The 27983-nt window shown below is 43.7% G+C and overlaps 1 protein-coding gene across 1 annotated transcript; it reads right to left on the reverse strand.

Moving 5' to 3' along the window:
- Positions 1 to 27622, reverse strand: LOC140201939 (WW domain-binding protein 1-like). Its single transcript, XM_072266780.1, has 4 exons — positions 27442 to 27622; positions 6527 to 6629; positions 2411 to 2572; positions 1 to 1362 (listed from the first exon to the last, which is right to left on the reverse strand). Exons 1-4 carry the CDS (start codon positions 27523 to 27525, stop codon positions 776 to 778), a joined length of 936 nt encoding a protein of 311 aa, XP_072122881.1. The 5' UTR covers positions 27526 to 27622; the 3' UTR covers positions 1 to 775.
- Positions 27623 to 27983: the final 361 nt, after the last annotated feature.

Here is a 27983-nt window from a genome sequence, read left to right on the forward strand (position 1 = left end):
TGCAGACCAAACAATTTTTTATTAAAACTGAGCCTCCTGCATAAAAGAACCACCAGGAGCCAGGGAGTTTCAGATGGGTAATGTGTTGTAATACAACAGATCCATCTTTTAATAAGTTAAATGATGTAAGTATCCTTGGATATGGCAGTAAACCAGTTAACGTGCTGCATCACAGGGCAGAGAGTCACCACGTACCGACTGTCCAATTCTAGGCAGGACTTTTGTCAGGAACTCTACAGGAAGCTACATGGACACTGCAAGGATGAAAGTCCTCCAGTGATGCCTTAACTGAAGTAGCTCGAGAACTTCTGTCATGTCCCGAATGCTATACAACAGCAAATGGGAAATAATGTAAAGGCCCCATTTCCCCTCAAACTATAGTTGAGGTTAGAGAAAGGCTTCCTTCCTCACCCTACTACTTTACAAAGTAATTTTTAAAAAAATTGGAGTGAGTTTGTTTTAAATGGCAAAACAAGCCTGAATATTTTTCTAATAAGAGGCTTTGAAGACAAAAGTTTGAAAATTATTCACTCATTATATTGCTATAGTATTTTAAAAATTGCTAATAAGAAATCTGGACTATTTGTAGGCCGCCCGACTGAAACACCAGACAGATGCAAAACTGTCTATAGACTACAATTTGTGTCTTTCACCTGATTGATGCCGGGTACCTTGTGGAAAACATATTGTAAGTCCAGATTTAATTAATGCTTAACAGTCAGCAGTCATAGATTGCACCATCTGTTTGACTCAAGTACCAGCAATAGAGGCACATTTATACCACATCACTGTTCTCCTCCTCCCGCTCTTTTGTTGAGCGCTGTTTCGGCTGCTCGCTTGAAGCCTGTTTGACAATCTGGGAGCTACACGATGACTGCGCCTCACAACACTCGCGGGCGCCGTCGCCATTCATCAGACCCACTTCCTCGTGGTAAGGGTCCTCATCCATCTGGCATACGCACACCTCTATGCCAGAGTCTCCAGTGATTCGCCTGTGCCTCGAGGAGCTGTCTTCCTTCATTTCTCCGTGGTCACACAAATGAGAGTCCGCCTCCAAGGTTTTAAAATCAGCAGATTCCTCCCCTTGGACTGTATCACCATTTACCCTGTCACTTGAACCAGTGAGCACTGGGATGTCCGGCCCCGCCTGCCCGCCTTCCTGTTGAGCGGACGAGCTCGTCTCCGCTCCTTGCGCCAGCGAGGCCGCAGACTCCCGCAGAGCCGGCTGGCTCTCTACCAGAGCGTTTTCGCAGGCAGAGGCTTGTCCGTTCTGTTGTTGTGGCTCAGAGTAGGGAGGTGGCGGTGTAGCTGGGTGGCCTGCTACTTCCTCATAGTCTGGAAGTTTACAGTTTGCCCAGAATCCTGGAGGGGAAAAATGAATTAACTGGTGAAATGCAATTGCTGACAACTTTAAATATGGGAGGAATAAGAATATTACTGCATTTCTAATCTTAGTAGTACTTAGAGGTTATGTATTCGTGAATAAAGTTAGGTATTGCTTCCAAAGGGAAGCATTAAAAATAGGTATAGCAAGGAGCTAAAAATAAACAATTTCCATACACCTATTCCTTTTTGCATACTATTACATTTAGTCTTAAAACACTTACAGACTTGCTCTACTTGTATATGGCCTGTACAGCCTGTTCTTCAATCTACCTCATTATGGCCTTGCACCTTACTTTCTGCTTGCACTGCACTCTGTCTGAAACTACAAGAGAATGTAGAATCAAGCGTTATAGTGTTCCCTTGCACTATCCCCAACGCACTTCATCTGTATGGATAGCATGAAAACAGAGTTTTCCAACTGTGCTTTATACAAGCTCTGGGCCTGTACTCACTAGAATTCAGAAGCCGCGGGGGGAGCAGTGGGAGAGATCTCATTGAACCATATCGAATGTTGAAAGGCTGAGATAGAGTGGATGTGAAGAGTACGTTTCCCTTAGTGGGAAAATCTAGGACTAGAAAGCACAGCCTCACAACAGAGGGGTGCCAGAAGGAGGTGGATCTGTGGAATTCATTGCCACAGGCGGCTATGGAGGCCAGGTCACTGGGTGCATTTAAAGCGGGGATTGATAGGTTCTTGGTTAGTCATGATAAAGAAATGATGGACTATGTAGGAGAGAAGGGTTACATCGATCTTAGTAGGTTTAAAGGTTGACACAACATTGTGGGCTGAAGGGCCTGTACTGTGCTGTAATGTCCAATGTTCAATCACTCCAGTAAAATAGATCAAAAGCAGTACACCGTGTGACCGGAATATTACAATTATAGCATGCATCTCGACTGTGAGATTCCAACCACTCCCACATATTCTATTTTTACGCAGCAGAATTTTTAGAAATTAAGATTTAGCGCATATGTTATTGAATAATCTATCTCTGCAATGATCTAATAAGATGCATATACTCACTTAAATCCAGTGGTTGTGTTGTGTAGGTACTAGCACCCTGATATGCCATCAGACTGATCTCCCTCTGTCGCTGCTCCTGTTGCAGTCGGAGTTTTACACGCCGGTGACGATAAGCACAGCAGCAGCTAAGCATGATAATTATAGTCCAGACCAACCAGAACCCTGTCATAATCAAAGAAAGAGCAGCGGTATTCAGAATTGCATTTCACGAGTATGAAAAAAATATTTACAGCTTTACAAGGACCAAGACAATTGAATTATACACCTGTAATCACTAACTCAATCGACATAACACACAATATGGACTCACAGAACACTAGAGCAACAGAAACATGCCCTTTGGCCCATCTACTGTGCCAAACCTTTAAACTGCCTAGTCCCATTGACCTATAGCCCTCCATCACCTCCTAGCCACATATACCTAAATTCTGAAGGTTGAAATCAACCCTACATCCACCACTTCCATCGGCAGCTTGTTCCACATTCTCACCACCCTGAGTGAAGATCCCCTTCATGTTTCCCATAAACATTTCACCTTTCATCCTTAACCCATGATCTCCAATTCTAGTCTCATCCAACCTCAGTGGAAAAAGCCTGCTTGCATTTACCCTATCTATACCCTTCATAGTTTTGTATATTTCTATCAAATCTCCCCTCATTCTCTTACAGTCCAGGGAATAATGTCCTAACCTATTTGACCTTTCCTTCCCTCCAGCACTAACTCCTTAGCCATGTGTTAAACTGTATGATCTTTCTTTTCTGGCCTCACAAGTACCTGTCACAGGTTGCAATCCTGAGATGACAACCCTGGATGTCCTGTCCTTTAACTTAGCACCAAGCTCCCTGAACTCCCTTTGCAGGACCTCATTCCCATCCTACTTACTCTTCTCTCGCTACTGAGATGGACCACGACCTCTGGCTGTTCACACTCCCACAGAATGCTGTGGACTCAATCTGCGAAGTCCCTGACCCTGGCACCTGGGAGGCAACAAGTCATCTGTGAATCTCATGCTCGTCCACAGACACTCCTTTCTGTTCCCCTAACCAATAAATCCCCCATCGCTACAGCTCCCCTCTTCCCCCTTCCCTTCTGAACCACAGAGCCAGATTTAGTGCCAGAGACCTGCCCACTGTGGTTTCTCCCTAGCAGGTCATTTCACACCCCCCCCCCCCCCACAAAATATCCAAAGTGGTATACTTATTATTGAGCAGAATAGCCATAGGGTACTCTGCATTGGTTGCCTATTCCCTTTCCCTTTCCTGATGGTCACCCAGTTACCTGCCTCCTGCAACTTGGGAGTTACCACCTCCTTGTTGCTCCTATCTACCAGTTCCATGTTCTCCCGTATGAGCTGAAGGTGATCGAGCTGCAGCTCCAATTCCTCAACACGATCTAAGGAGCTGCAGCTCAGTGAACTTTGTGCAGATGTTGTAATCGAAGAGACTGGAGGTCTCCCATAGTTCCCACATCTCACACAAGAAACATACCACTAACTCTGCACCCATTCTCAGCGCATTAGCTAAGAACTTACAGAAAGAAAACTTGCTAGCTTACTTTCAGCCTTTGCCTGTGCTTGCCCAAACGTGTTGAGCCAAAGCCAGACCACTCTAACACTGCCCCACTCGCACAATGGCTGCTCCAACAATGACATCACCTGCTGGGGAATTGTTCATGGGGGTGGGGGGAGACACTCAACTACATTAATTTTTTTGGAAGTCAGAAACTGGAGGACACAGATATGTTCAAATATAGCATTTTGGATCAGGTTTCCAGAGGGAAGCCGAATGACAGAAGATGAGTATTGCGCATTGAATTATTCTGTTTCACTCCATGACTTCACTATCTAATCTGGGCCAAATGTTCACTGCAGTGCTCTATTATCACAGACAACACCTCTGCAATGGGGAGGTAGAACAAGTGCAAAGATCATGCATGCATCTTGGCCAAGGTTTTTCAACAACTTAAAAATCACAGTTACATTTTATATTTTAAAGAACAGCTTAAAATCTGGGGCAGGCAAGTCTTACTTTAATACAGCATCTCAAAAATGGTACTTATAATGATGCAGGGCTCCCTCAGTACAACTATAATTCAATCCAGATAAAAGACAACAGTGCCATGACAAAGACCATTAGATCACATAAAAGTACAGGTTGTTCAGCCCACTAATCTACATATAAAGTCAATCAAGCCTTTCTCACCCACTTTGCCCTTCATTTTCCTTTATGCCTATTACTATTATGCTCAGCCTCTCCACTTCATCCACAACATGGCACTTCCATTCAACTACTACCTTCAGCCCATCTAGTGGGTACCAATCTGTTATTCTACTTCGTCCCATTCACCTGGACCTGGACCATAGAACTTCATACCCATAAAACCATAAGAGCAGAATTAGGCCATTTGGCCCAGCAAGTCTGCTCCGCCACTTCATCATGGCTGATCCATTTCCCTCTCAGCCCAATTTCCTGGTCTTCTCCCCGTAACACTTCATGCCTCTGCCTCAAATATACTCAATGACTTGGCCTCCACAGCTGAATGTGGCAATGAATTCCACGAATTCACCACTCTCTGGCTAAAGAAACTTTTCCTCATCTCCATTCTAAATGGACATCCCTCTATTCTGAGGCTGTGCCCTCTGGTCCTAGATTCCCCCACCATAGAGTACAGTAGGTAGCCATCGATCGCAGGGGATCATGGGTTTGCGCCTCTGGTGAACTGTGTCCTCTCCAGGGTGCAAGCCTGGGTGGGAAGATTTGAAGAACCAGGCTGCTCCCCCTCTCCATGTCACTGATGTAGTCCAAGGAAAGGGCAGGCGCCAATACAGCTTGGCAACAGTGTCATCGTAGAGGTTGCCAGAGTGCAGTTGTAAAGAACATCAAACTGCCTTAGGGACCCTGGCTCCAGATTTCTTTCTCGGGGTTTACTCCTGAAACCTTTCACATGGGTGAGTATGGCCACAAGGCAGCGGAGGTTTAAAATCAGAGTTTTCTTTCTCCCAGGCGGGCTGCTGTCCAAGGCTGATGAGCCCCAGCTGCCCAAAATCTTCTCTATAGAAAGTTCTCCATCAAGGCCTCCAACAAGTTTCAATAAAATCCCCCCCTCATTCTTCTGAATTCCAGTGAGTACTGGCCCAGAGCCATCAATCGGTCTTCATATAGTAACCCTTTCATTCCTGGAATCATTCTTGTTAACCTCCTCTGAATCCTCTCCAATCTCTTTTCTTAGATAAGGGGCCCAAAACCGTTCACAATGCTCCAAGCAAGGCCTCACCAATGCCTTATAAAGCCTCAATATTACATCCTTGCTTTTATATTCTATTCCTCTCAAAGTGAATGCAAACTTCGCATTTGCCTTCATCACCACTGACTCAACCTGTAAATTAACTTTAAAGGGAATCCTGCATGAGGATTCTTTGCATCCCTCCCATCTTTGTACCTCTTCAAGTCTAGTTTAAACATTATTTCATGATACGTACATGAGAAGGATATAACACAATGAAAATATAACAAGACAGATCAATGAATCCATGGAGTTAGAGAATTGACCACTTAGTGTGTCACATTCTGACCACAAGACCCTACATGGGATTGCGAGAACCGATGAGCATCATCGGAGCCTCTCTTTCACCAAAGATATTGATCAGAAGCGCTGCTTACGCAGGGCCCTCAGTGGTTAAGGACACCTCCCATCAGGCATGAGGCACCACAACATTAGACTCCTGTTGGAATGGGAAGCAGCTTCTTCCCCCAGACAGTGAGACAATTGAACTCACTGTCACCTCCCAGACCTAATCATGTCTGAAGCACCAAGTGTTATACTGTTACATGCTGTGCGCCATGGCCCGGAGGAATGTTCTTTCATTTGGCGGGATACATGTATATGGCTGAACGACAATAAACTTGAACCTGATTTTCAGTTTTGACCAACACTATGCACAGGCATAGCAATAACTCAATAACCTGTGCAACCACCAGTTACTATAGCATTATTTACCTTGCCCTGTAAATGGGGTTTAAACTCTTTAATCTTCATTAACTTTGCATCCAAGACTTTTAAGAAATATTAAGTGGGCAAGGTTAAAATAGGATCCTGTGGCCCCTTCAGAAACTTACACCACAGTTCGTAATAGTAGGTGCAACATTCAGTCTCCCCACAGCAGTATCCCGTTTCACACCAGTAAGGCTCATTGTTCACTCCGAAGCAGAGCTCTTTGGCCTAAAAAACAAGAATAAAAACAGTCCACAATACACAGTGACCCAGTGAGAGGAAAACAAAAACAACGTTGTGTAAAAATACTGAAGACAAAGGGCATCATGTATACCTAGTTCCACCTTGGGAAGAGATCTTTTAAAATATATCCAAAACACTCAAACACCTAAAAAAAAGTCCAGTTTAAATATCTAAAAGTAAATTAAGGAAACAAAAAAGGTAAATTTTATACTGCAGTGAGGAAGATTCAAATGGTCATCACAACTATACCCCAGTGGAATGATGTGAACTGTCAGTGGGAAAGAATCATTTGAATCAAAAAGGAAATAATGGTACCTCTACAGCAAAGTACAGGCCCTTTGGCCCACAACGTTGTGCCAATCTTTTACCCTACCCTGAGATCAATGTAACCCTCCCCTCCCACGCTGTCCTCCACTTTTCTGATGATGCGGTTCAAAGTACATTTATTATCAAGGCACATATACAGTATACAACCCTGAGATTTGTCCTCCCAAAGACAACCATGAAACAAAGAAACACCAAGGAACCAGCTCAAAGAAAAAACAAACACCCAACGGGCAGTCAGCAAAAAAGAAGAAAAATTACAAAACATTAAACCAGAGTCATTGAAACAGTCAGGGAATGTTCAGTTCGTGAGCTGTCTGAACAACGTCGCTGGCACCATCTTCTTCCTTTATTTAATTTTATTTATTTATCTAATCCTTCTGGAAGGATCTATTTCAGCACATTCCCAATCTGGGTGTTTTCTCTGCTTAAGTTAAAAGAATGTGTTTCCCTCAGCATGCAGTCACTCTGCTGTCCTTTCTAACAGCAACTTAAACTACCCTATCCTCTCTCAAAGACATTCTCACCAAGCATACCCATTACAAGTCAACCTTCTTCATTTCTCAGTAGCTCCCCTGACCATGGTGCTTAATGAATACCTCTAACACCCAAGTGCTATCCCTCACCACTCAGGTTCACTGCCTTCATTTGAAATCATCTTACCCAGAAGAACCACTCCATTCCCCTCAATTACATAGAATTAAACTGGTGACCCCCCCCCCCCCACCCCCAATATGGGGCGGCACGGTAGTGTAGTGGTTAGCACAACGCTTTACAGTACAGGTAACTCAGTTTCAATTCCCACCACTGCCTATAAGGAGTTAGTACATTCTCCCCATGACCACTGGGTTTCCTCCGGGTGTTCTGGTTTCCTCCCACAGTCCAAAGATGTACCGATTGGTAGGTTAATTGGTCACTGAAAATTGGTCAGTGATTAGGTTCAGATTAAACAGGGGGATTGCTGGGCAGCATGACTCAAAGGGCCAGAAGGGTCTACTCTGCGCTGTATCTTAATAAATAAATAATCCCACACCAAGTACTAACGAGTGGACTTTGACAACAGTTTCCACCATTTTGACACTGTTCTCCCATTATTTAAAGTTGCCACCTCAAATAAAAACCACTCATTTTGATTAGGTGCACTCAGAAATAGAATCTCAACTCTTACTAGTTTGAAGTGCACATATCTAAATATAGTGGATTCCAGTTAATTGAGCCATGGTTAATCAAGGCAGACATTTATTTGGGTACAACTTTTAAAGAACAAAAGCCAAATTGAGAAAGTAGCTGGAATTCCCTTTGCTTATTTAGAACACCATGCCACTTAATTGGGCCAGGAGACTGTTGCCTAACAGTGTGACTAGCATCAGTTGCGAGCACTTACAAGGCCATTACAGACTACACTGTGCTTAGAGCAATCAGTTTTTACATAGTGTTAGTTGTGGGTGTTCGTATTCAAAAAGTAGTGATATTTGTTACTGATAGTTGCCAAGAAGTAAGCAGCAAGACAATTCAGAATTGTTTTCCTCATCGTAGGTTTCAAGCATTCAGGCTTGCAGATGCCAGAAACAGCTGGGAGTGAAAATGAAATGATTTCACTACTTCAACATTGCAAAGAATTTGAAGGTAATCATAATTATCTTGAACGTTACAATGGCAATGAAGATTTGGAGGATACAACACAGTCCATTATCTGCACTGGCTATCTGTGCTGATTCTGTTCATTTATAGCCAGTCAAAAGAAAACAACAAATGAATTCCTTCATTGATAATTATTAGGAACCAATATAGTTTTATGGTACTGTAGAGGTATTGGTAGTGTCCTAATTTGTTCTGTATTTCATTTAAATACACAAATTCTTCCTCAGTTAAATGATATTTTCTCTTTTTATCCTTTCCATTTCTATGAAACTTCAGCTAACTGAGACAGCCACTTAAGTGGGTTGCAATGTATTGGTCCCAATGTATCCTAACTGTAATTAACTCCTTTTTATTATCACAGACTAGGCTAGCACAAATTTAATAACATTTATAAAATTATTGCGTTTGTCTTCAAAATAGTTACTAATGCCTCAAGGCTACTTTGCAAAAATTTCATGCAAGTTTAGGAGTTGTGCAGTAACTTTAGAATGCAAAATTGAACACAGAAATTCAAGAAAACAAAAGTACTTCCATATTTTTTTTAATGAAATGATTGTTTAGCAACTGAGGACTGATTAAGCAAAACTCCCTGAATAAACTTAAATCCTACCTACAGCATAGAGATCCCACTTTGAGTGTATTCAGGAAAACAATCTTATTTTGAGGGAACAGAGAATGATGGCATATTTCAAAGAGATGAAAAGTACACATGCAGAATGAGCCATTTACCTGGTCAACTTGTGCAATGATTAGCTGTTTAATATAGTTGGGAGACAATGAAAATTCACTAGAGGACCTTAAAAGAAGGAGCTCTCTTAGTGAATTTTCAAGTGAGGAAGGAGGCAAGAGCAGACCAAATCAAAAAGTGACCAGAGAATGATAAAATGAGGGCAGCAAGCTAAGGGAGAGCTGAGAATGAGGAAGAGGGATGAAAGAAGAATTAGCCTTCCATTTCTTGATCTATGGATTCAAGAGCCAAAGTGAAAGGAAATTCGTCCTGTCTTTAACTATAATTCCACCCAAAAGCAGCACTGGTGTTGTGGTGTTTCGTTGACAATTGTGTTCACCTAATTCAGCAAATCAACTGAAAACCTTGACCTCATACTCCCTGCACATATGCCATATTCAATGTCGGAATATAAGAAACTGAATTCAAGTAAGCATCGGTGAGATTAGAGCAGAGTAATTTTATCTCTCCGGTCTGCTGATGTTCACTTAGTGTCAGAACCATGATTAAATTACTTCCACAAGTTCACCAAACACTACTCACTGAGCTATATATAAAACCCAACTGACCCCTTAGAAACACACATCAAAGTTGCTGGTGAACGCAGCAGGCCAGGCAGCATCTGTAGGAAGAGGTGCAGTCGACGTTTCAGGCCGAGACAAAGGGTCCTGACGAAGGGTCTCGGCCTGAAACGTCGACTGCACCTCTTCCTACAGATGCTGCCTGGCCTGCTGTGTTCACCAGCAACTTTGATGTGTGTTGCTTGAATTTCCAGCATCTGTAGAATTCCTGTTGTTTGACCCCTTAGAAGTTAAGAGTCATAGATCACTACAGGACAGAAGCAAGCCATTTAGCCTAGTTAGTTTGTGCTGAACCATTAATCTGCCTAGTCAGATTGACTTACCTCCAGACCATAGACCTCCAAACCCCTAACATCCTTGTTACCTAGGCAAAATTTCTGGAATGTTGAAATCGACCCCACAGCCATCACTTGTGCTGGAAGTTTGTTCTACACTCTGAATAAATTAGTCTCCCTTCATATTCCCATGACCTCTAGTTCTAGTCTCATCAAATCCCAATGGAAAAAGCCTGTTCGCATTTACCCTATCTATACCCCTCAATCTCTATACCTCTTATTCAATCTCCCCTAAACCTTCTAGGGCATGAAGTCCTAACTTACTCAACTTTTTCCTGTAATTGGGTTCTCAAGTCCTAGCAACATCCTTGTAAATTTTCTCCACACTCTTTCAATCTTATTTACATCTTTCCTGCAGGTAGGTGACCAAAACTATACACAGTACACCAATTAAGGTCTCACCAACATCGCATCTCCTCTATTCAATATATTGATTTATGAAGACTAAGGTGCCAAAGGCTTTATTTATGGCCGTATCTACCTGTGACACACACAAGCTGCTGGAGGAACTCAGCAGGCCAGGCAACATCTATGGGAAAAAGTACCGTCACCATTTCAGGCCAAGACCCTTCAGCAGTCCCGAAACATCGACTAGTCCTGCTAGAACTGCATTCAGAAATGAAGTTCACAAAGCCAGGCATCACTGCAGTAGATACTGAAGTCCACTAGTTGCAGGCTACAGCCATTTAGCCCACCACCTACCAGTCCAGTTCCTCTGACCATAACCCATAATTACCCTACTTATTTGAAACCACAAAATCTTGGTGCTTAGTAAGAAATAACATAGGCCCATTCATCTTTTTCATATCTTAGGATAAATTTGCATTCTGTGATTCAATCTAGCAAACCTCTCTAATTATATCTTTACTGAGGTATGTTGATTAAAACTGTATAGGTGTTCCAAATGTGTTCTCAGCAGAGCTTTGAAAACTTGGAAATATGAATGTCTCACTCATACTGCAATTTATAGCAAAAGGCCAGAGCTATTTACATTTCCAGTTGCTTGCTGTGCCTACATGTTCATTTGACGCAGAAAGACATCTCTAAACTCCTAACATTTGCTGGTAACAATTTCCCTGTACATCAGTCAACCTGTCGTGATTTGTGTTCAACCAATTTCTTCTACCAACATTGGGTGTATGGGGAAAAATGTGCCTTCATTAGCCAGAGGATGAGATTGTGGTACAAATTTATAAAATATTGGTTTGATTACTACCAAATTCCTGCGTCAAGGATCAATTTAAATTCTCACACACACTTACATGTGTAACCCTCAGGTTCTGTCGCTACGCAAGTCTAGGGAATATGATCTCTGGCTCTCCCAAAAATGTAAGATTGGGCACAAGCTTACCCAAACTCTGTTTGTGTGGATGCTGCGTGATTTGTTCCCGTTACAAATCAGTACCACCAAATATTAGACAGTACACCATATACCATGAGGAGGGAGGAGAAGATGGCGGCGCGACGCAGCACGTGCGGCCATTCCAAGTGAACAGCGATTATGTGTTAACTAGGGGGCTGTGCACAATCCAGATTTGATGGGGACAGCCGTGAGAAACGCAGAGGAACATCTGGAGTAACTTCTGAAATGCTTGCTTCGCTGGCGCTGCTACTGTGTGATCGAGAATCTCCAGAGATGTAGGCCCCAAATCCTCGGCTTTGCATATCACCTGTTGCCGGGGTCGAAATGCTCGGCAGAGATGGTGCTTAGTGCCGAAGAGGTGGTCGGAGGCTCGGAGTTTTCAGACGGACTCAGAGTTGGACTGTGGTCGGATGCTTCATCGGCAAGTTGGCGGCGCTGGAGGTTCACCGTCTGCGTGAGATGATGGGACCTTCAAGAGACTTTTACTGTGCCATGGTCTGTTCTTATCAAATTACGGTATTGCTTTGCACTGTTGTAAATATATGTTATAATTATGTGGTTTTTGTTAGTTTTTAAGTCGGTTTGTCATGTGTTTTCGTGATATCATTCTGGAAAAACATTTTATCATTTCTTAATGCATGCATTACTAAATGACAAAAAAGGGGACTGCGTGTCCTCATAATCATAATATACAATTAAACGATTTAGCTTTATAATTCTTAATTTGACTGAAGGGTTAGCAAAGGAAAAGCAAATAAAGGGCCCATTTTAATGAAACAATCTAGTGTGCACAAATTGGAGCTCATGGTTTCCCCTTCGCCGATCCGCCTTCAATCTCCCTGGCCTTCGTCGGATCACGGCTCCGCTCCGGGTCGAGTCCTACGACCGTGTCTCTCTCCATCTCCCGCTGAACAAAAGACCCAGATCACCCCGGTGTCAGGCACACGGTACGAAAACACACTCCCGTCATTGGATGGCTCACATTCCAAAGCACCCATTATCTCTAAACATAACCCAAGCACTGCTTCTACAGAAAGACCATTACGTCAGCATTGAAACCATACTGAACAGAGTCGGGGCAAGAACGCAGCCTTGTTTGACGCCATGAAGCACTATAGCTAAGAAGAGAGACTGGATAAACTGGCTTTGATTTCCTTAAATAGAGGAGGCTGAAAAAGAACCCAACAGAGGTATTCAATAGTTATGTACTGTGTCGTATGACGTGTGTGATCATGGTCTTTCCATAACTATGGCTGTTCTTGGCAAATTTTTATACAGAAGTGGTTTGTCATTGCCTTATAGACAGTAGACAATAGGTGCAGGAGTAGGCCATTCAGCCCTTTGAGCCAGCACCACCATTCACTGTGATCATGGCTGATCATCCACAATCCGTACCCCGTTCATGCCTTCTCCCCATATCCCTTGACTATGCTATCATTAAGAGCTCTACCTAACTCATTCTTGAAAGAATCCAGAGAATTGGCCTCCACTGCCTTCTGAGGCAGAGCATTCCACAGAACCACAACCCTCTGTGTGAAAAAGTTTTTCCTTAACTCCTTTCTAAATTGTCTACCCCTTATTCTTAAACTGTGGCCTCTGGTTCTCGACTCCCCCAACATCGGGAACATGTTTCCTGCCTCTAGCTTGTCCAATCCCCTAATAACCTTATATGTTTCAATCAGATCCCATCTCATCCTTCGAAATTCCAGTGTATACAACCCCAGTTGATCCAATCTTTCAACATATGACAGTCCCGCCATCCCGGGAATTAACCTCGTGAACCTACGCTGCACTCCCTCCATAGCTAGAGTGTTCTTCCTCAAATTTGGAGACCAAAACTGTACACAATATTCCAGCGCAAACAACAGGAATTCTGCAGATGCTGGAAATTCAAGCAATATTCCAGGTGTGGTCTCACCAGGGCCCTGTACAACTGCAGAAGGACCTCTTTGCTCCTATACTCAACTCCCCTTGTTATGAAGGCCAACATGCCATTAGCTTTCTTCACTGCCTGCTGTACCTGCATGCTTACTTTCAGTGACTGATGAACAAGGACACCTAGATCTCGTTGTACTTCCCCTTTTCCTAACTTGACTCCACTTAGATAATAATCTGCCTTCCTGTTCTTACCACCAAAGTGGATAACCTCACATTTATTCACATTAAACTGCATCTGCCATGCATCTGCCCACTCACCCAACCTGTCCAAGTTCTCATAATATCCTCCTCACATTTTTCACTGCCACTCAGCTTTGTGTCATCTGCAAGTTTGCTAATGTTACTTTTAATCCCTTAATCTAAATCATTAATGTACATTGTAAATAGCTGCGGTCCCAGCACCGAGCCTTGCGGTATCCCACTAGTCACCGCCTGCCATTCTGAAAAGGACCCATTAATCCCTACTCTGTTTCCTGTCTGCCAACCAATTTTCTATCCCTGTCAGTACCCTACCCCAATACCATTTGCTCTAATTCTGCACACTAACCTCCTATGTGGGACCTTATCAAAGGCTTTCTGAAAGTCCAGGTACACTACATCCACTGGCTTTCGCATGTCCATTTTCATAGTCACATTCTCAAAAAATTCCAGAAGATTAGTCAAGCATGATTTCCCCTTCGTAAATCCATGCTGACTCTATCCTGCCACTGCTATCCAAATATGCCGCTATTACATCTTTTATAATTGATTCCAGCATCTTCCCCACCACTGATATCAGACTAACTGATCTATAATTGCCTGTTTTCTCTCTCCCTCCTTTCTTAAAAAGTGGGATAACATTAGCTACCCTCCAATCCGCAGGAACTGATCCTGAATCTATACAACATTGGAAAATAATTACCAATGCATCCACGATTTCTAGAGCCACCTCCTTAAGTACCCTGGGATGCAGACCATCAGGCCCTGGGGATTTATCAACCTTCAGTCTCATCAGTTTACCCGACACCATTTTGTGCCTGATGCAAATTTCCTTCAGTTCCTCTCTTACCCTAGGTCCTCTGGCCACTATTACATCTCGGAGATTGTTTGTGTCTTCCCCAGTGAAGACAGATCCAAAGTAACTGTTCAGCTCATCTGCCATTTCCTTGTTCCCCATAATAATTTCACCCACTTCTTTCTTCAAGGGCCCAACTTTGGTCTTAACTAATTTTTTTCCTCTTCACATACCCAAAGAAGCTTTTACTATCCTCCTTTATATTTTTGGCTAGCTTACCTTCGTACCTCATCTCCCCCCCCCCCCACCCCCGTATTGCCTTTTTAGTTATCTTCTGTTGCTCCTTAAAAGTCTCCCAATCCTCTGGCTTCCCACTCATCCTTGCTATGTTATACTTCCTCTCTTTTATTTTTATACTGTCCTTGACTTCCCTTGTCATCCACGGTCGCCCCTTACTCCCCTTAGAATCTTTCTTCCTCTTTGGAATGAACTGATCCTGCACCTTCTGTATTATTCCCAGAAATACCTGCCATTGTTGTTCCACTGTCATCCCTGCTAGGGTATTTTCCAGTCAACTTTTGCCAGCTTCTCCCTCATGTGTCCATAGTCCCCTTTGTTCAACTGTAATACTGACACTTCTGATCTTCCCTTCTCCCTCTCAAATTGTAGTTTAAAACTTATCATATTATGGTCACTACCTCCTAATGGCTCCTTTAGCTCGAGTTCCCGTATCAAATCTGGTCATTACACAACACTAAATCCAGAATTGCCTTCTCCCTGGTAGGCTCTAACAAAAGCTGCTCTAAGAATCCATCTCTGTGGCATTCCACAAACTCCCTTTCTTGGGGTCCAGTACCAATTTGATTTTCCCCAATGTACCTGCATATTAAAATCCCCCATAACAACTGTAGAATTACCTTTGCAACATGCTAGTTTTAACTCTTGATTTAACTTGCACCCTATATCCAGGCTACTGTTTGGGGGCCTGTAGATAACTCCCATCAGGGTCTTTTTGTCCTTACAGTTTCTCAGTTCTACCCATACTGACTCTACATCTCCTGCTTTTATGTCCGCCTTCACAAGTGACTGAATTTCATTCCTTACCAACAGAGCCACCCCACCCCCTCTGCCAACCTGTCTGTCCTTTCGATTGGATGTATATCCCTGAACATTCGTTTCCTAGCCCTGGTCCTCTTGCAGCCATGTCTCAGTTATTCCCACAACATCATACTTCCCGATTTCCAACTGAGCCTCAAGCTCATGCACTTTATTTCTTATACTCCGTGCATTCATATATAATACTTTTAATCCTTTTAAAGTAATACTTCTACTCCCCTCACCTTTCACATCGATTCCTATTGCACTTGCCCGTACTCTCCGATCCCTTCCTGATCTTTCTGCCCACTTCTTCTGGCCAGTGTCTTTACAAGACAGGTGAGTCCAACCATTATCAATACTCTTCAGAGATTGCCTGCCTGGCATAACCAGGACTTGTGATATGCACCAGCTGCTCATATGACCATCCATCACCTGCTCCCATGGCTTCACCTGACCCCAATAGGGTTGTGGGGGGAGGCTAAGGAGGTGCTACACCTTGCCCAAGGGTGACCTGCAGGTTAGCGGAGGGAAGGAGCACCTTGCACCTCCTTTGGTAGAGAAGTTACCTCCACCCTGCCAACAAGAGGCATACAGAATTAAAAAGGGGTCATAAATATAGAAGTACAGTCAATGTTTAGAAAGGGCCTTGGGGCCTGTTTCTATGCTCTACTACTCTTCACTGAAAGCCAATAAGCAGACGTTTTATATTGCAGGAAGCCTAAAGTCACAGGTGAAAAATTTAAGCGTGGGCTTCAGGCCTGTGTAAAATAAAGTAATGCACTCAAAGCACTTGAGGTAATTTGTAACTTCTACAAGGTAATTGCGTAGAAGCAAATGGAAACGTACTTAAAGATTTGAGATCCCAGCCTATGTTCCAAATAATATGCTGATACATTAAAACTTAACAAGCATGCTGCAAATCCACCTTGAACGAGAGAAAGTCGTGATCATTATGAAAGGTGCTTACTTAGAAATGAGCCCTGCTATTAATGTTAGAGAAATTTGGAAATTCACCAGTGCACAGAGGACATCTCACTTAAGACACATAAAATGCTAGAGGAACTCAGCAGGTCAGGCAGGGGGAAGATGCCAGAATAAAAGGTGGAGGAGGGGAAGGAAGACAGCTTTAAGGTGAGGAGACATCTTCCCTTCTTGGCCCAATATGTCAACTGTTTATTCATTTCCTTTCATGCTGCCTGACCTGCTGAGTTCCATCAGTATTCTGTGTGTGTTGCTCCAGACCGCCATCATCTGCAGACTGGGCTTATGATTTGCTATCTCACTTAAAACTCTTGCTTTCTAAACGCAAATAGAAATGAATTCCAGGAATGACATTGTCTTTTCTTTCACTTATTATTTATTATTTATTTTACATAGCGCTACAGAACAGTAACAGGCCCTTCCAGCCCAACGACACATGCTGTCTCAGTACACCCATGTGACCAATTAACCAACTAACCCGATCACAAACAAGAGAAAATCTGCAGATGCTGGAAATCCAAGCAACACATACAAAATGCCGAAGGAACTTCTTCCCACAGATGCTGCCTGGCCTGCTAAGTTCCTCCAGCATTTTGTGTGTGTAACCTACTTAGTATCCCGCACATCTTTGGACTGTGGGAGGAAACTGAAGCACCCGGAAGCCTACACAGTCATGGGGAGGTGTGAAAACTGCTTACAGACATTAGTGGCATTGAACCCAGCTCACTGGTGTTGTAACCGTTACACTATCCAGCTGCTCTATCTGCTTGTCCATCATTTTCACTTCCAAATACAACTCGTTCGCTATTCATGTCTCCAGTTTCAATCTGAATCCAAATGAGACTGCTGACAAGCTTGGTGTTACATTCAATCCAAATATTCTCTCCTCTCCTAACAGGCAGAAGATACAAAAGTCTGAATGCCTATACTAGAAGGCTCAAGAAAAGCTTCTAGCCCATTGTTATCAGACTCTTGAACATGCCTCTTGTACTATAAGATGGGACTCTTGGCCTAATTATGATCATTATGACATTGCACTTTATCGTTTACCTTCCCCGCACTCTCTTTTGGGTAGTTTTTAAACACTTCATTCTGCTTTGTTATTGTTTTACCTTAATCTAGAGCTCTGTAATGATTTGATCTATATGTACAGTATTGAAGACAAGCTTTTCACTGTATCTTGGTACATCTGACAATAATAAACCAATACCAATCCCAATTGAAGCTTTGTGTTCTAACTATACCATTAACATGTGGTATCCCAAGCTACTGCCCATAACTTATGCAAGTCCTGCACATTCAACAATGTGTGCTTGCTTCTTGGGTTGTAACTGCTGTGGTGCCGTAGCGTGGAGCTATTATAGCTCAGGGCATGGGAGTCTGGAGTTCAATTGTATGGAGTCCGTATATCCTCCTTGAGGAATGTGTGGGCTTTCCCCTGGAGCTCCGGTTTCTGCTCACAGTCCAAAGACGTACCGCCTGGGTTAACTGGTCATTCTAAACTGTCCTGTGATTAGGTTAGGGTTAATTTGGGGTTTTGGGGGTTGCTGGGGCGGCACTGCACAAAGGGCCAATTCTGTGCTGTATCGCTAAATAAAAATAGAGTCTCAACTAAAATTTGTATTTGCATTTTCAGAGACTTGGCCTTCTCAATAATTGTCTTCAATCCCAAGACCTGTATCCAATTGTGACCTTTCGATCAGCTTCAGATTTAAAAATCGCTCCATTCCTAGCAGTCAAAGTCTTAGATTTAACTTAAGCAATCAATTCCTCTTTTGTCCTTAAAAATCCATCTTTAAAAAAAAATATTCTGAGAGATATTGGCTATAAGTAAAAGCTATTTACATACAGTTTGGCTTTTTAAAAAATGTAATAATTCTCTTTTGAAGCATCTTGTGGGATTTTTGGATTCAAAGCCTGGTTACTATCACACATCTCCTGCACTGTACCACTTCACCCTGACAACAGCGTCCTTCACTCACCACAATTAATATTTTAGATACAAAAATATTTTGAAAATAGCAACCCTCTATAGCGCTAGCTATAAGCTTGGGAATTGAACCTCGATCTTACAGCTGGCACTGTAATAACATTATGCCGACTGTTATACTACCATGCCGGCCCACAGTATGAATTATGGCAACTTAACTTGGCTAATAATGACAAATTCTGCCTTACTGCAAAGAGATTAGATGGGATAAACCAGGGGTTCCCAATCTTTTTTATGCCATGGACTAGTACCATTAAGCAAAGGGTCTGTGGACCCCCGGCAGGCCTTTAAGTGTCTGAAGCAGTACACAGATGGCCCTACCAGAAAAGGAGCAATATCCTGACCCCCTCTTTAGAAAACAGGCTGTGCAAATTGCTGATCTATCAGTGTGGGAGCACTGTGGGGTCAGCAACCCCAATTCTATTAGCTTCAAGATGATTGTAGGAAAAGGTACTGTAGGTCCAGCCTATAACTATAAAGCATGGCGCCAGAGTCTCATTAATCACACTGAGTCAGACCAGTAATTTAGAACATTTTAGCAAACCACCTTTTTTCAGTAGTCTCACATCTCTAATTCTGAGGGAAAACAAAACTTTATAAAATGCTATACTGTCTTTACAGATATGGTTTAATTTCCATCAATCTATCCATGTCACTTTTCTAGCTGATAAGGACCCTTGTCGCCCAGGACAATCCCTCTTCTCATTGCTACCATACGGAAATACAAGACACACACTCAGCGCTTTAGGAACAGCAAGACGGTCGCAGACGAAGCAGGTATCGCTGTGGAGTTGAAGCGAGTGATTTGGAGAGGAGTCGATGTGGAATAGTTTCGATGCCTGTCCACTTAACCCAGAGGGAAGGCTGGATTGCTCCGGGCGATGAGAGACTTTGGTGAGATGAAGACTGGCTTCGGACTGTGTGGCTCAAGCGTGTCATTGTGCCAGGATCTGGGTCTGACAGCAAGGCACCACCCCATGATTGGACCATTTAAACGCCGGTCCAGATAGACTGGAAAGTCCAAGTGTCGGGACAAGAGGTGAGGGTCAGGCTGATTTTGTTCGATCTTCTGCGTCATTCATTCCTCTGTCTGCGGTGCTGAGGCTGTGAACTGCTCCGGCAGCTGTCGTTTTCGCAGGTTTCGGGCATTTTTGCTCTGCTGATGTGATGAACTGAGAAAGAGTCTTGGGCCTAATCCAGCAGCTCTGGAGAGCAGATCTAAGCACTCAATCTGGTTCGGAATGCTGTTGCTTGCTCCTATCGTTTGAATGAAGTATGTGTGTTTTTTATCCCCCTTTCTCAGTGCAGTATTATGGTCTTTTTTTAAAATTGGGTTCTTTGGGTTTTGTGCTTTGTGGCTGCCTATAAGCAAACAAATCTCAAGGTGTACAATTTATACATTCTTTGATAATAAACGTACTTCAAATCTTTGAAAGAAGGTATCAGTGACCAACAACAACATCTGGCAGATGGCTCACAAAACTACTAGATACTCTTCTCCAAAATATACTTCTGAACTGTGATCAATTGCAGCCTGTAATTTCCATTTTAAAGATGTATTTTTGAGCTCACTAAATGGTCTGGTGCTTTTGTGACCTCCTGGGAGATTCAGCAAGAATGAGCGTGGAAAGTGCAGATGAATGTTGATTCCTGATGGCGGAACTCAAACCTGTGCTTGGCTCTTACTCCACACCAATTAAAGCATCGAGCGAGATTAAAATGACCAAAGATGAGAGCAGAAAACGAACAGGTTTTTAGCACTGCCTGCCTGCGCTTGACCCATCTCCCTCTCATCTCGTTGCTGCCATCAGGCAGAAGGTGCAGGAGTCTTGGGTTCCACCCTGCAAAGTTCCAGCAGCCATCGGACTACTGGACGGGCTTCACTCGCCTCAGTGTTAAACACACACGGCTGTGGGCTCACTATGGGAGACCCTGCAGTTCATGTTCCAAGTGTGTTTCTTTTAAACTTTTTTTTAAAAACTAATTGTGAGATATGTTTGAGGAGCTGCAGCGCTGAACTAACTGCAGCTGTCGCCTGCAACCACTGGTCTCCTGGACCAGCTTCATTTGCTTCAGCGGCTTCATTGCTGTGGACTCACTTTTCAGGACCCTGCAGTTTGATGTTTAATGTTCTGCGTGTTATTTGTTTGTGCGATTTGTTCTTTTTTCACACACTGTGTGTGATGGTCTTTGCTGCGTGGGGTTTTTCTTTAAATGGGTTCTATGACATTTCTTTAGTTTGTGGCTGCCTGCAAGACGACGAATCTCAAGGTTATATACGAGGGGTAATTGATAAGTTCATGGCCTAAGGTAGAAGGAGTCAATTTTAGAAAACCTAGCACATTTATTTTTCAACATAGTCCCCTCCTACATTTACACACTTAGTCCAGCGAACGTGGAGCACACGGATACCTTCTTTGTAGAAGTGGTCCACAGCAGGGGTGATTGATAAGTTCATGGCTTAAGGCAGAAGGAGATGAGTTATTATCTTCAAACTTTCTGCATAATCACGCAAAGAGTTGACCTGCATGTGCATGTAACGAGAGCATCTTGGACCTCCAGGTGGTCCACAGCAGGGGTGAATGATAAGTTCGTGGCCTAAGTTAGAAGGAGATGAGTTAAACAGCTCTTGTTACATGCACCTGCAGTTCAACTCTTTAGAGTGATTATGCAGAAAGTTTGAAGTTAATAACTCATCGCCTTCTATCTTGAGCCACAAACATATCAACCACCCCTGCTGTGGACCACTTCTGGAGGTCCAAGATGCTGACTTCCACTAAGAAGGGATCCGTATGCTCCACGACCGCTGGACTAAGTGTGTAAATGTAGGAGAGGCTAAATGTGCTAGGTATTCTAAATTTTACTCCTACCCTAGGCCACAAACTTATCAATCACCTCTTTGTACTTACTTTAATAATAAATGCACTTTGAACTTCTTCCCCTCTGCCATCAGATTTCTGCATGAACAATGAACCTGTACATTACCTCAATATGTTTGCACTACTTGTTAATGTACAGCTTATTCTATATTGCAATTTACTACTACTGCAAAACAACAAATTTCATGACCTATGCCAGTGATATTAAACCTGATTCTGATACCAGAATTCCCTCTTATTTCCTTGTTCCTTCCAAAACATGCCTGAAAATTTACCCACTGATCTGTGTGGTTACAAATCAAATCTAATTGGGTTATGCCCCTTCCAAATCCATTGGATGCTGAGCTACATTAAAAAAATTATTTATATCACCACAGCACCTTGCACAATCTTACAACCCTTGTGCCTATCCTATTGTTTGGAAGAGTCCTTTTTCCATTCATTTGCGGGATGTGGATTTTGGTGACAACGCTAACATTTAATGCTCATCTTAACTTGTCCTCAAATGCCTACCTGCCTTCCTGAACCACTGTAAATCACTCTAAGGCACAGTACGAGGCCACCTCCACAATACTGACACTTCTAGCCAGAAACAATGAAAGAGCAGCAACAATTTCAAACCAGGATGGTGTAAAGGTGAACAGACAATAGACAATAGGTGCAGGAGTAGGCCATTCAGCCCTTCGAGCCAGCACCACCATTCACTGTGATCATGGCTGATCATCCACAATCAGTACCCCGTTCCTGCCTTCTCCCCATATCCCTTGACTCTGCTATCATTAAGAGCTCTATCTAACTCATTCTTGAAAGAATCCAGAGAATTGGCCTCCATGCCTTCTGAGGCAGAGCATTCCACAGATCCACAACTCTCTGGGTGAAAAAGTTTTTCCTCAACTGCATTCTAAATGGCCTACCCCTTATTCTCAAATTATGGCCTCTGGTTCTGGACTCCCCCAACATCAGGAACATGTTTCCTGCCTCTAGTGTGTCCAATCCCTGAATAATCTTACATGTTTCAATCAGATCTCCTCTCATCCTTCTAAAGTCCAGTGTATACATCCCCAGTCGCTCCAATCTTTCAACATATGACAGTCCCGCCATCCCGGGAATTAACCTCATGAACCTCCACTGCACTCCCTCAATAGCAAGAATATCCTTTCTCAAATTCGGAGATCAAAACTGCACACAATACTCCAGGTGTGGTCTCACCAGGACCCTGTACAACTGCAGGAGGACCTCTTTGCTCCTATACTCAACTCCCCTTGTTATGAAGGCCAACATGCCACTAGCTTTCCTCACTGCCTGCTGTATCTGCATGCCTACTTTCAGTGACTGATGAGCAAGGACACCCAGATCTCGTTGTACTTCCCCCTTTTCCTAGCTTGACACCGTTGTCGTGGCTATCCCTCGAGGTCGAGGATGATGGTCTTCGTTCTGTTGATCTACTTACACCGTTCAAATAGTAATCTACCTTCCTGTTCTTGCCGCCAAAGTAGATAACCTCACATTTATCCAAATTAAACTGCATCTGCCATGCATCTGCCCACTCACCCAACCTGTCCAAGTCATCCTGCATTATCACAACATCCTCCGCACATTTCACACTGCCACCCAGCTTTGTGTCATCTGCAAATTTGCTAATGTTACTTTTAATCTCTTCATCTAAATCATTAATGTATATTGTAAACACGAGGAATTCTGCAGATGCTGGAAATTCAAGCAACACACATCAAAGTTGCTGGTGAATGCAGCAGGCCAGGCAGCATCTCTAGGAAGAGGTACAGTCGACGTTTCGGGCCCAGACCCTTCGTCAGGACTAACTGAAGGAAGAGCTAGTAAGAAATTGTGTATTGTAAATAACTGTGGTCCCAGCACCGAGCCTTGCGGTACCTCACTAGTCACCGCCTGCCATTCTGAAAGGGCCCCATTAATCCCTACTCTTTGTTTCCTGTCTGCCAACCAATTTTCTATCCATGTCAGTACCCTACCCCCAATACCATGTGCTCTAATTTTGCCCACTAATCTCCTATGTGGGACCTTATCAAAGGCTTTCTGAAAATCCAGGTACACTACATCCACTGGCTCTCCCTCGTCCATTTTCATAGTTACATCCTCAAAAAATTCCAGAAGATTAGTCAAGCATGGTTTCCCCTTTGTAAATCCACGCTGACTCGAACCGATCCTGTTACTGCTATCCAAATATGCCACTATTTCATCCTTTATAATTGACTCCAGCATCTTCCCCACCACTGATGTCAGGGTCTATAATTCCCTGTTTTCTCTCTCCCTCCTTTCTTAAAAAGTGGGATAACATTAGCTACCCTCCAGTCCTCAGGAACTGATCCTGAATCTACAGAACATTGGAAATTAATTATCAATGCGTCCACAATTTCTAGAGCCACCTCCTTAAGTACCCTGGGGATTTATCAGCCTTCAGTCCCATCAGTCTATCCAACACCATTTTCTGCCTAATGTGAATCTCCTTCAGTTCCTCCGTTACCCTAGGTCCTCCGGCCACTATTACATCTGGGAGATTGTTTGTGTCTTCCCTAGTGAAGACAGACAGATCCAAATTACCTGTTCAACTCGCCTGCCATTTCCTTGTTCCCCATAATAAATTCACTCATTTCTGTCTTCAAGGGCCCTCCTTTATATTCTTGGCTAGCTTGCCTTCGTGTCTCATCTTTTCTCCCCATATTGCTTTTTTAGTCATAGTCATAGTCATACTTTATTAATCCTGGGGGAAATTGGTTTTCTTTACAGTTGCTCCATAAATAATAAATAGTAATAGAACCATAAATAGTTAAATAGTAATATGTAAATTATGCCAGTAAATTATGAAATAAGTCCAGGACCAGCCTATCAGCTCAGGGTGTCTGACCCTCCACGGGAGGAGTTGTAAAGTTTGATGGCCACAGGCAGGAATGACTTCCTATGACGCTCTGTGTTGCATCTCAGTGGAATGAGTCTCTGGCTGAATGTACTCCTGTGCCCACCCAGTACATTATGTAGTGGATGGGAGACATTGACCAAGATGGCATGCAACTTAGACAGCATCCTCTTTTCAGACACCACCGTGAGAGAGTCCAGTTCCATCCCCACAACATCACTGGCCTTACGAATGAGTTTGTTGATTCTGTTGGTGTCTGCTACCCTCAGCCTGCTGCCCCAGCACACAACAGCAAACATGATCGCACTGGCCACCACAGACTCGTAGAACATCCTCAGCATCGTCCGGCAGATGTTAAAGGACCTCAGTCTCAGTTATCCTCTGTTGCTCTTTAAAAGTTTCCCAATCCTCTGGCTTCCTGCTCATTTTTGCTATGTTACATTTCTTCTCTTATTTTTATACTATCCTTAACTTCCCTTGTCATCCACGGTCGCCCCTTACTCCCCTTAGAATCTTTCTTCCTCTTTGGAATGAACTGATCCTGCACCTTCTGTTTTATTCCCAGAAATAACTGCCATTGGTGTTCCACTGTCATCCCTGCTAGGGTATCTTTCCAGTCAACTTTGGCCAGCTCCTCCCTCATGGCTCCATAGTCCCCTTTGTTCAACTGCAATACTGACACTTCCGATTTTCCCTTCTCCCTCTCAAATTATAGTTTAAAACTCATTATATTATGGTCACTACCTCCTAATGGCTCCTTCACCTCGAGTTCCCTTATCAAATCCGGTTCATTATACAACACTAAATCCAGAAGGAGAAGGAGAAAGAGAAGCCACAGAGTCACTTATCACATCAAAACATAGTGAAATATGATGTTTATGTTAACAACCAACACAACCCAAGGATGTGCTGGGGGCAGCCTGTAAATGTCCGGCACATTTCATGCCCACAATGTTCACAGAACAACACAGGCAACAACACAGTAAACAAGCCCCTTTCCTTCCCCCCTCCCACCAGCTCACACTCAGTCCTCCAACCTCAGGACAGGCTGCCTCCAGGATTCCAGTGGACGAGCCAACGTCAGGATTCCAACTTTCACAGTGGCCTCGTGGATCCCGGGCACTGCCCATCGGGCCACAACTTCTGAGTGACCTTTGGGCTTCCAAACCACAGGAAGCAGCCTTTCCATACATCAACCACCGCCGATCCTACTCGATGATATATTTACAAAGCAATTACTGGATGAACTCAGTAGGTTCAGGACCATTTTGTGGGAGGGGGAAAAAGCTGTCAAAGCACCCCCATTGAAAACCTACATCAGTCCTGACATCTCCCGCTGCTTGACACACAGTTCTCCCAGCCGATTATTTGCTGCTCTCGATTCCACCATGCCGGCTGGTGGCGTAGTGGCACCAGCGCCAGACTTTGGAGCAAAGGCTCCCGAGTTCGAATCCAGCCGGCTCCCCTGGCATGCTTTCCATCCATGCGGGTTGAATGTCGAGCTAGCAACTCGACCTTGTAAAAAAGAAATTGCCTGCTACAGGAACATCAACAGCAAAAAAGTTGATGATCTATGCTCTCTCGTGAGTTCAAAATCAATTTATCTTTCTTCTCTCGATTCCATCATCTGCTATCTCTTGATGGAAGAAGCTTCTTGGTACTAGAGATCACTATTAGATCTACTCTCCTCACTCTTTATAATAGTCAATTTCATGCCATAAACTTTTTCCAAAACAGGTATCCACCCCTCACCCATTTCTTAATTGATCTTTGCTGACAACACAACTATTGTTGGCAGAATTCAGATGGTGATGAGTGGGCGTACGCAAGAGAGACAGATCAGCTAGATGGCTGGAGTCACAGCAACAACCCTGCACTCAACGTCAGGAAGACCAACGAAGTGACTTTGGACTACAGAATGGGTAAGACGAGGGAACACAGAACAGTCATCATAGAGGGGTCAGATGTGGAAAGAGTGAGCAATTTCAAGATCTATCCTAGGCCCAACATATCAATACTGCTACAAGGAAGGCACGACAGCAGCTATATTTCATTTGGAGTTTGAGGAGACTTGGCATTGTCAAAGACACTCACAAATTTCTGTTGATGTACTTAAAGAGCAATATAACTGGCTGCATTGCCTTCAGGTATGGCCAGGGAGGAGGGCTACTGCACAGGATAGAAGTACGCTGCACAGAGCTGTAAAATTAGTCAGCTCCATCATTGGCACTACCCTCCATCGTATCCAGGGCACCTTTAAGAAGTGATGCTTCAAAGGAGGCAGGCAGCATCTATCATTAAGGACCCCCATCACGGAGGACATGCCCTCTTCTCATTGTTGCCATTGGGAAGGAGATACAGGAGCCTGAAGACACACACTCAACGATTCAGGAACTGCTTCTTCCCCTCTGCCATCAGATTTCTGAATGGTCACTGAACCCATGAACACATAACTACTTATTTTTTCCATTTTTGAACTATTTAACATATATATTTACTGTAATTCATTTTTAACGTATTGTATTGTACTACTGCCACAAAGAGTAAATTTCACGACATATGCCGGTGATATTAAACCCGATTCTGATTCATACCATAAACTTTTTCAATACAGAAATCCACCCCCATTTCTTCATTGATTCGGATGTTTCATCTCCATTTACCAGTGGTGGTGACAATTGGAATAAAAAGACAAACAAGATTCTGCTCACTTTAGAGAAAATGCAGCATTTTGACAACAGGTTATAACTTTTGATAAATATTTACGCCCACAGAGTGTGCTGCTGCCCCCAGTGGGACTGAGCACTTTCCGCTCCAGCCCGCTTCCGATGTCACATCACGTCAGCAGTCCTTTAAACTCGGGACAAACTTGGGCAGATTTTCTCCCTGACCCAAAGCGGGTGAGGACAGTGGTTGAGAGCCGAGGCCCGGGACCAATCGAGCCGCCCGGTCGCGACCCTCCTTCAAACACTGCCTCCACACGCGGCCTAATCGGGCCGCTGAAGCCTCCCGCTTTCCCAGCGCGCCGCCAAGGGCTCGTTCCGCCGCGCTCCTACCTCGGCGTGCAGCTCTATTCCCGACGGTCCGACGGGAAAGGCCGGCGAGATGAAGAGGAAGAAGCCGATGATCATCTTCGCCATTTCTCGGGCGCACGGCCGCCGTCACCGTTCATTTATTTCCCAATTTCCCTTCGAGCCTCCGCCGCCCTAACCGCCAGCGACACCCCAATCTCCACACCCGATAGGCCAGCTGCCTTCTCCCCCTGCTGTGCCATTGGCTCACTTCACCATCATTCATGACCGTTTTAGCCCCACCTTTGCATTTTCTCGTTGTCTATTGGCTAACTCAAGGTCGTTCGTCCCGCCCTGGTACTTACTATTGGATGCAATACATATCCATCATGGCAGGAGAACTTTTCCCGGAGACTTTTCGGAAAGTTTCAACAACTTTACTGAGTTTCTTTGCTCGGCCGTTTCAGCTGAACCGCATACAAATAAACTGCTATTAACATTTTTAGGGTTTTTTAAAAAGTATTAAACAGATCAGAAGAAGTCTGACGCAGATCTCTTGGAATGTTTATCACACACACTCTCGATAG

This window comes from Mobula birostris, chromosome 8, assembly GCF_030028105.1.
Source record: "Mobula birostris isolate sMobBir1 chromosome 8, sMobBir1.hap1, whole genome shotgun sequence".
In the NCBI taxonomy this organism is placed as follows: Eukaryota; Metazoa; Chordata; class Chondrichthyes; order Myliobatiformes; family Myliobatidae; genus Mobula; species Mobula birostris.

Excerpts from the sequence above, each read along its gene's own strand:
- LOC140201939 (XM_072266780.1), bottom strand. The coding sequence starts at position 27,525 with ATGGCGAAGATGATCATCGGCTTCTTCCTCTTCATCTCGCCGGCCTTT. Across the intron at positions 6,630-27,441 it reads GAATAGAGCTGCACGCCGAG|GCCAAAGAGCTCTGCTTCGG; the intron begins GTAGGAGCGCGG and ends CTTGTTTTTTAG. Across the intron at positions 2,573-6,526 it reads CTACTATTACGAACTGTGGT|GGTTCTGGTTGGTCTGGACT; the intron begins GTAAGTTTCTGA and ends TGATTATGACAG.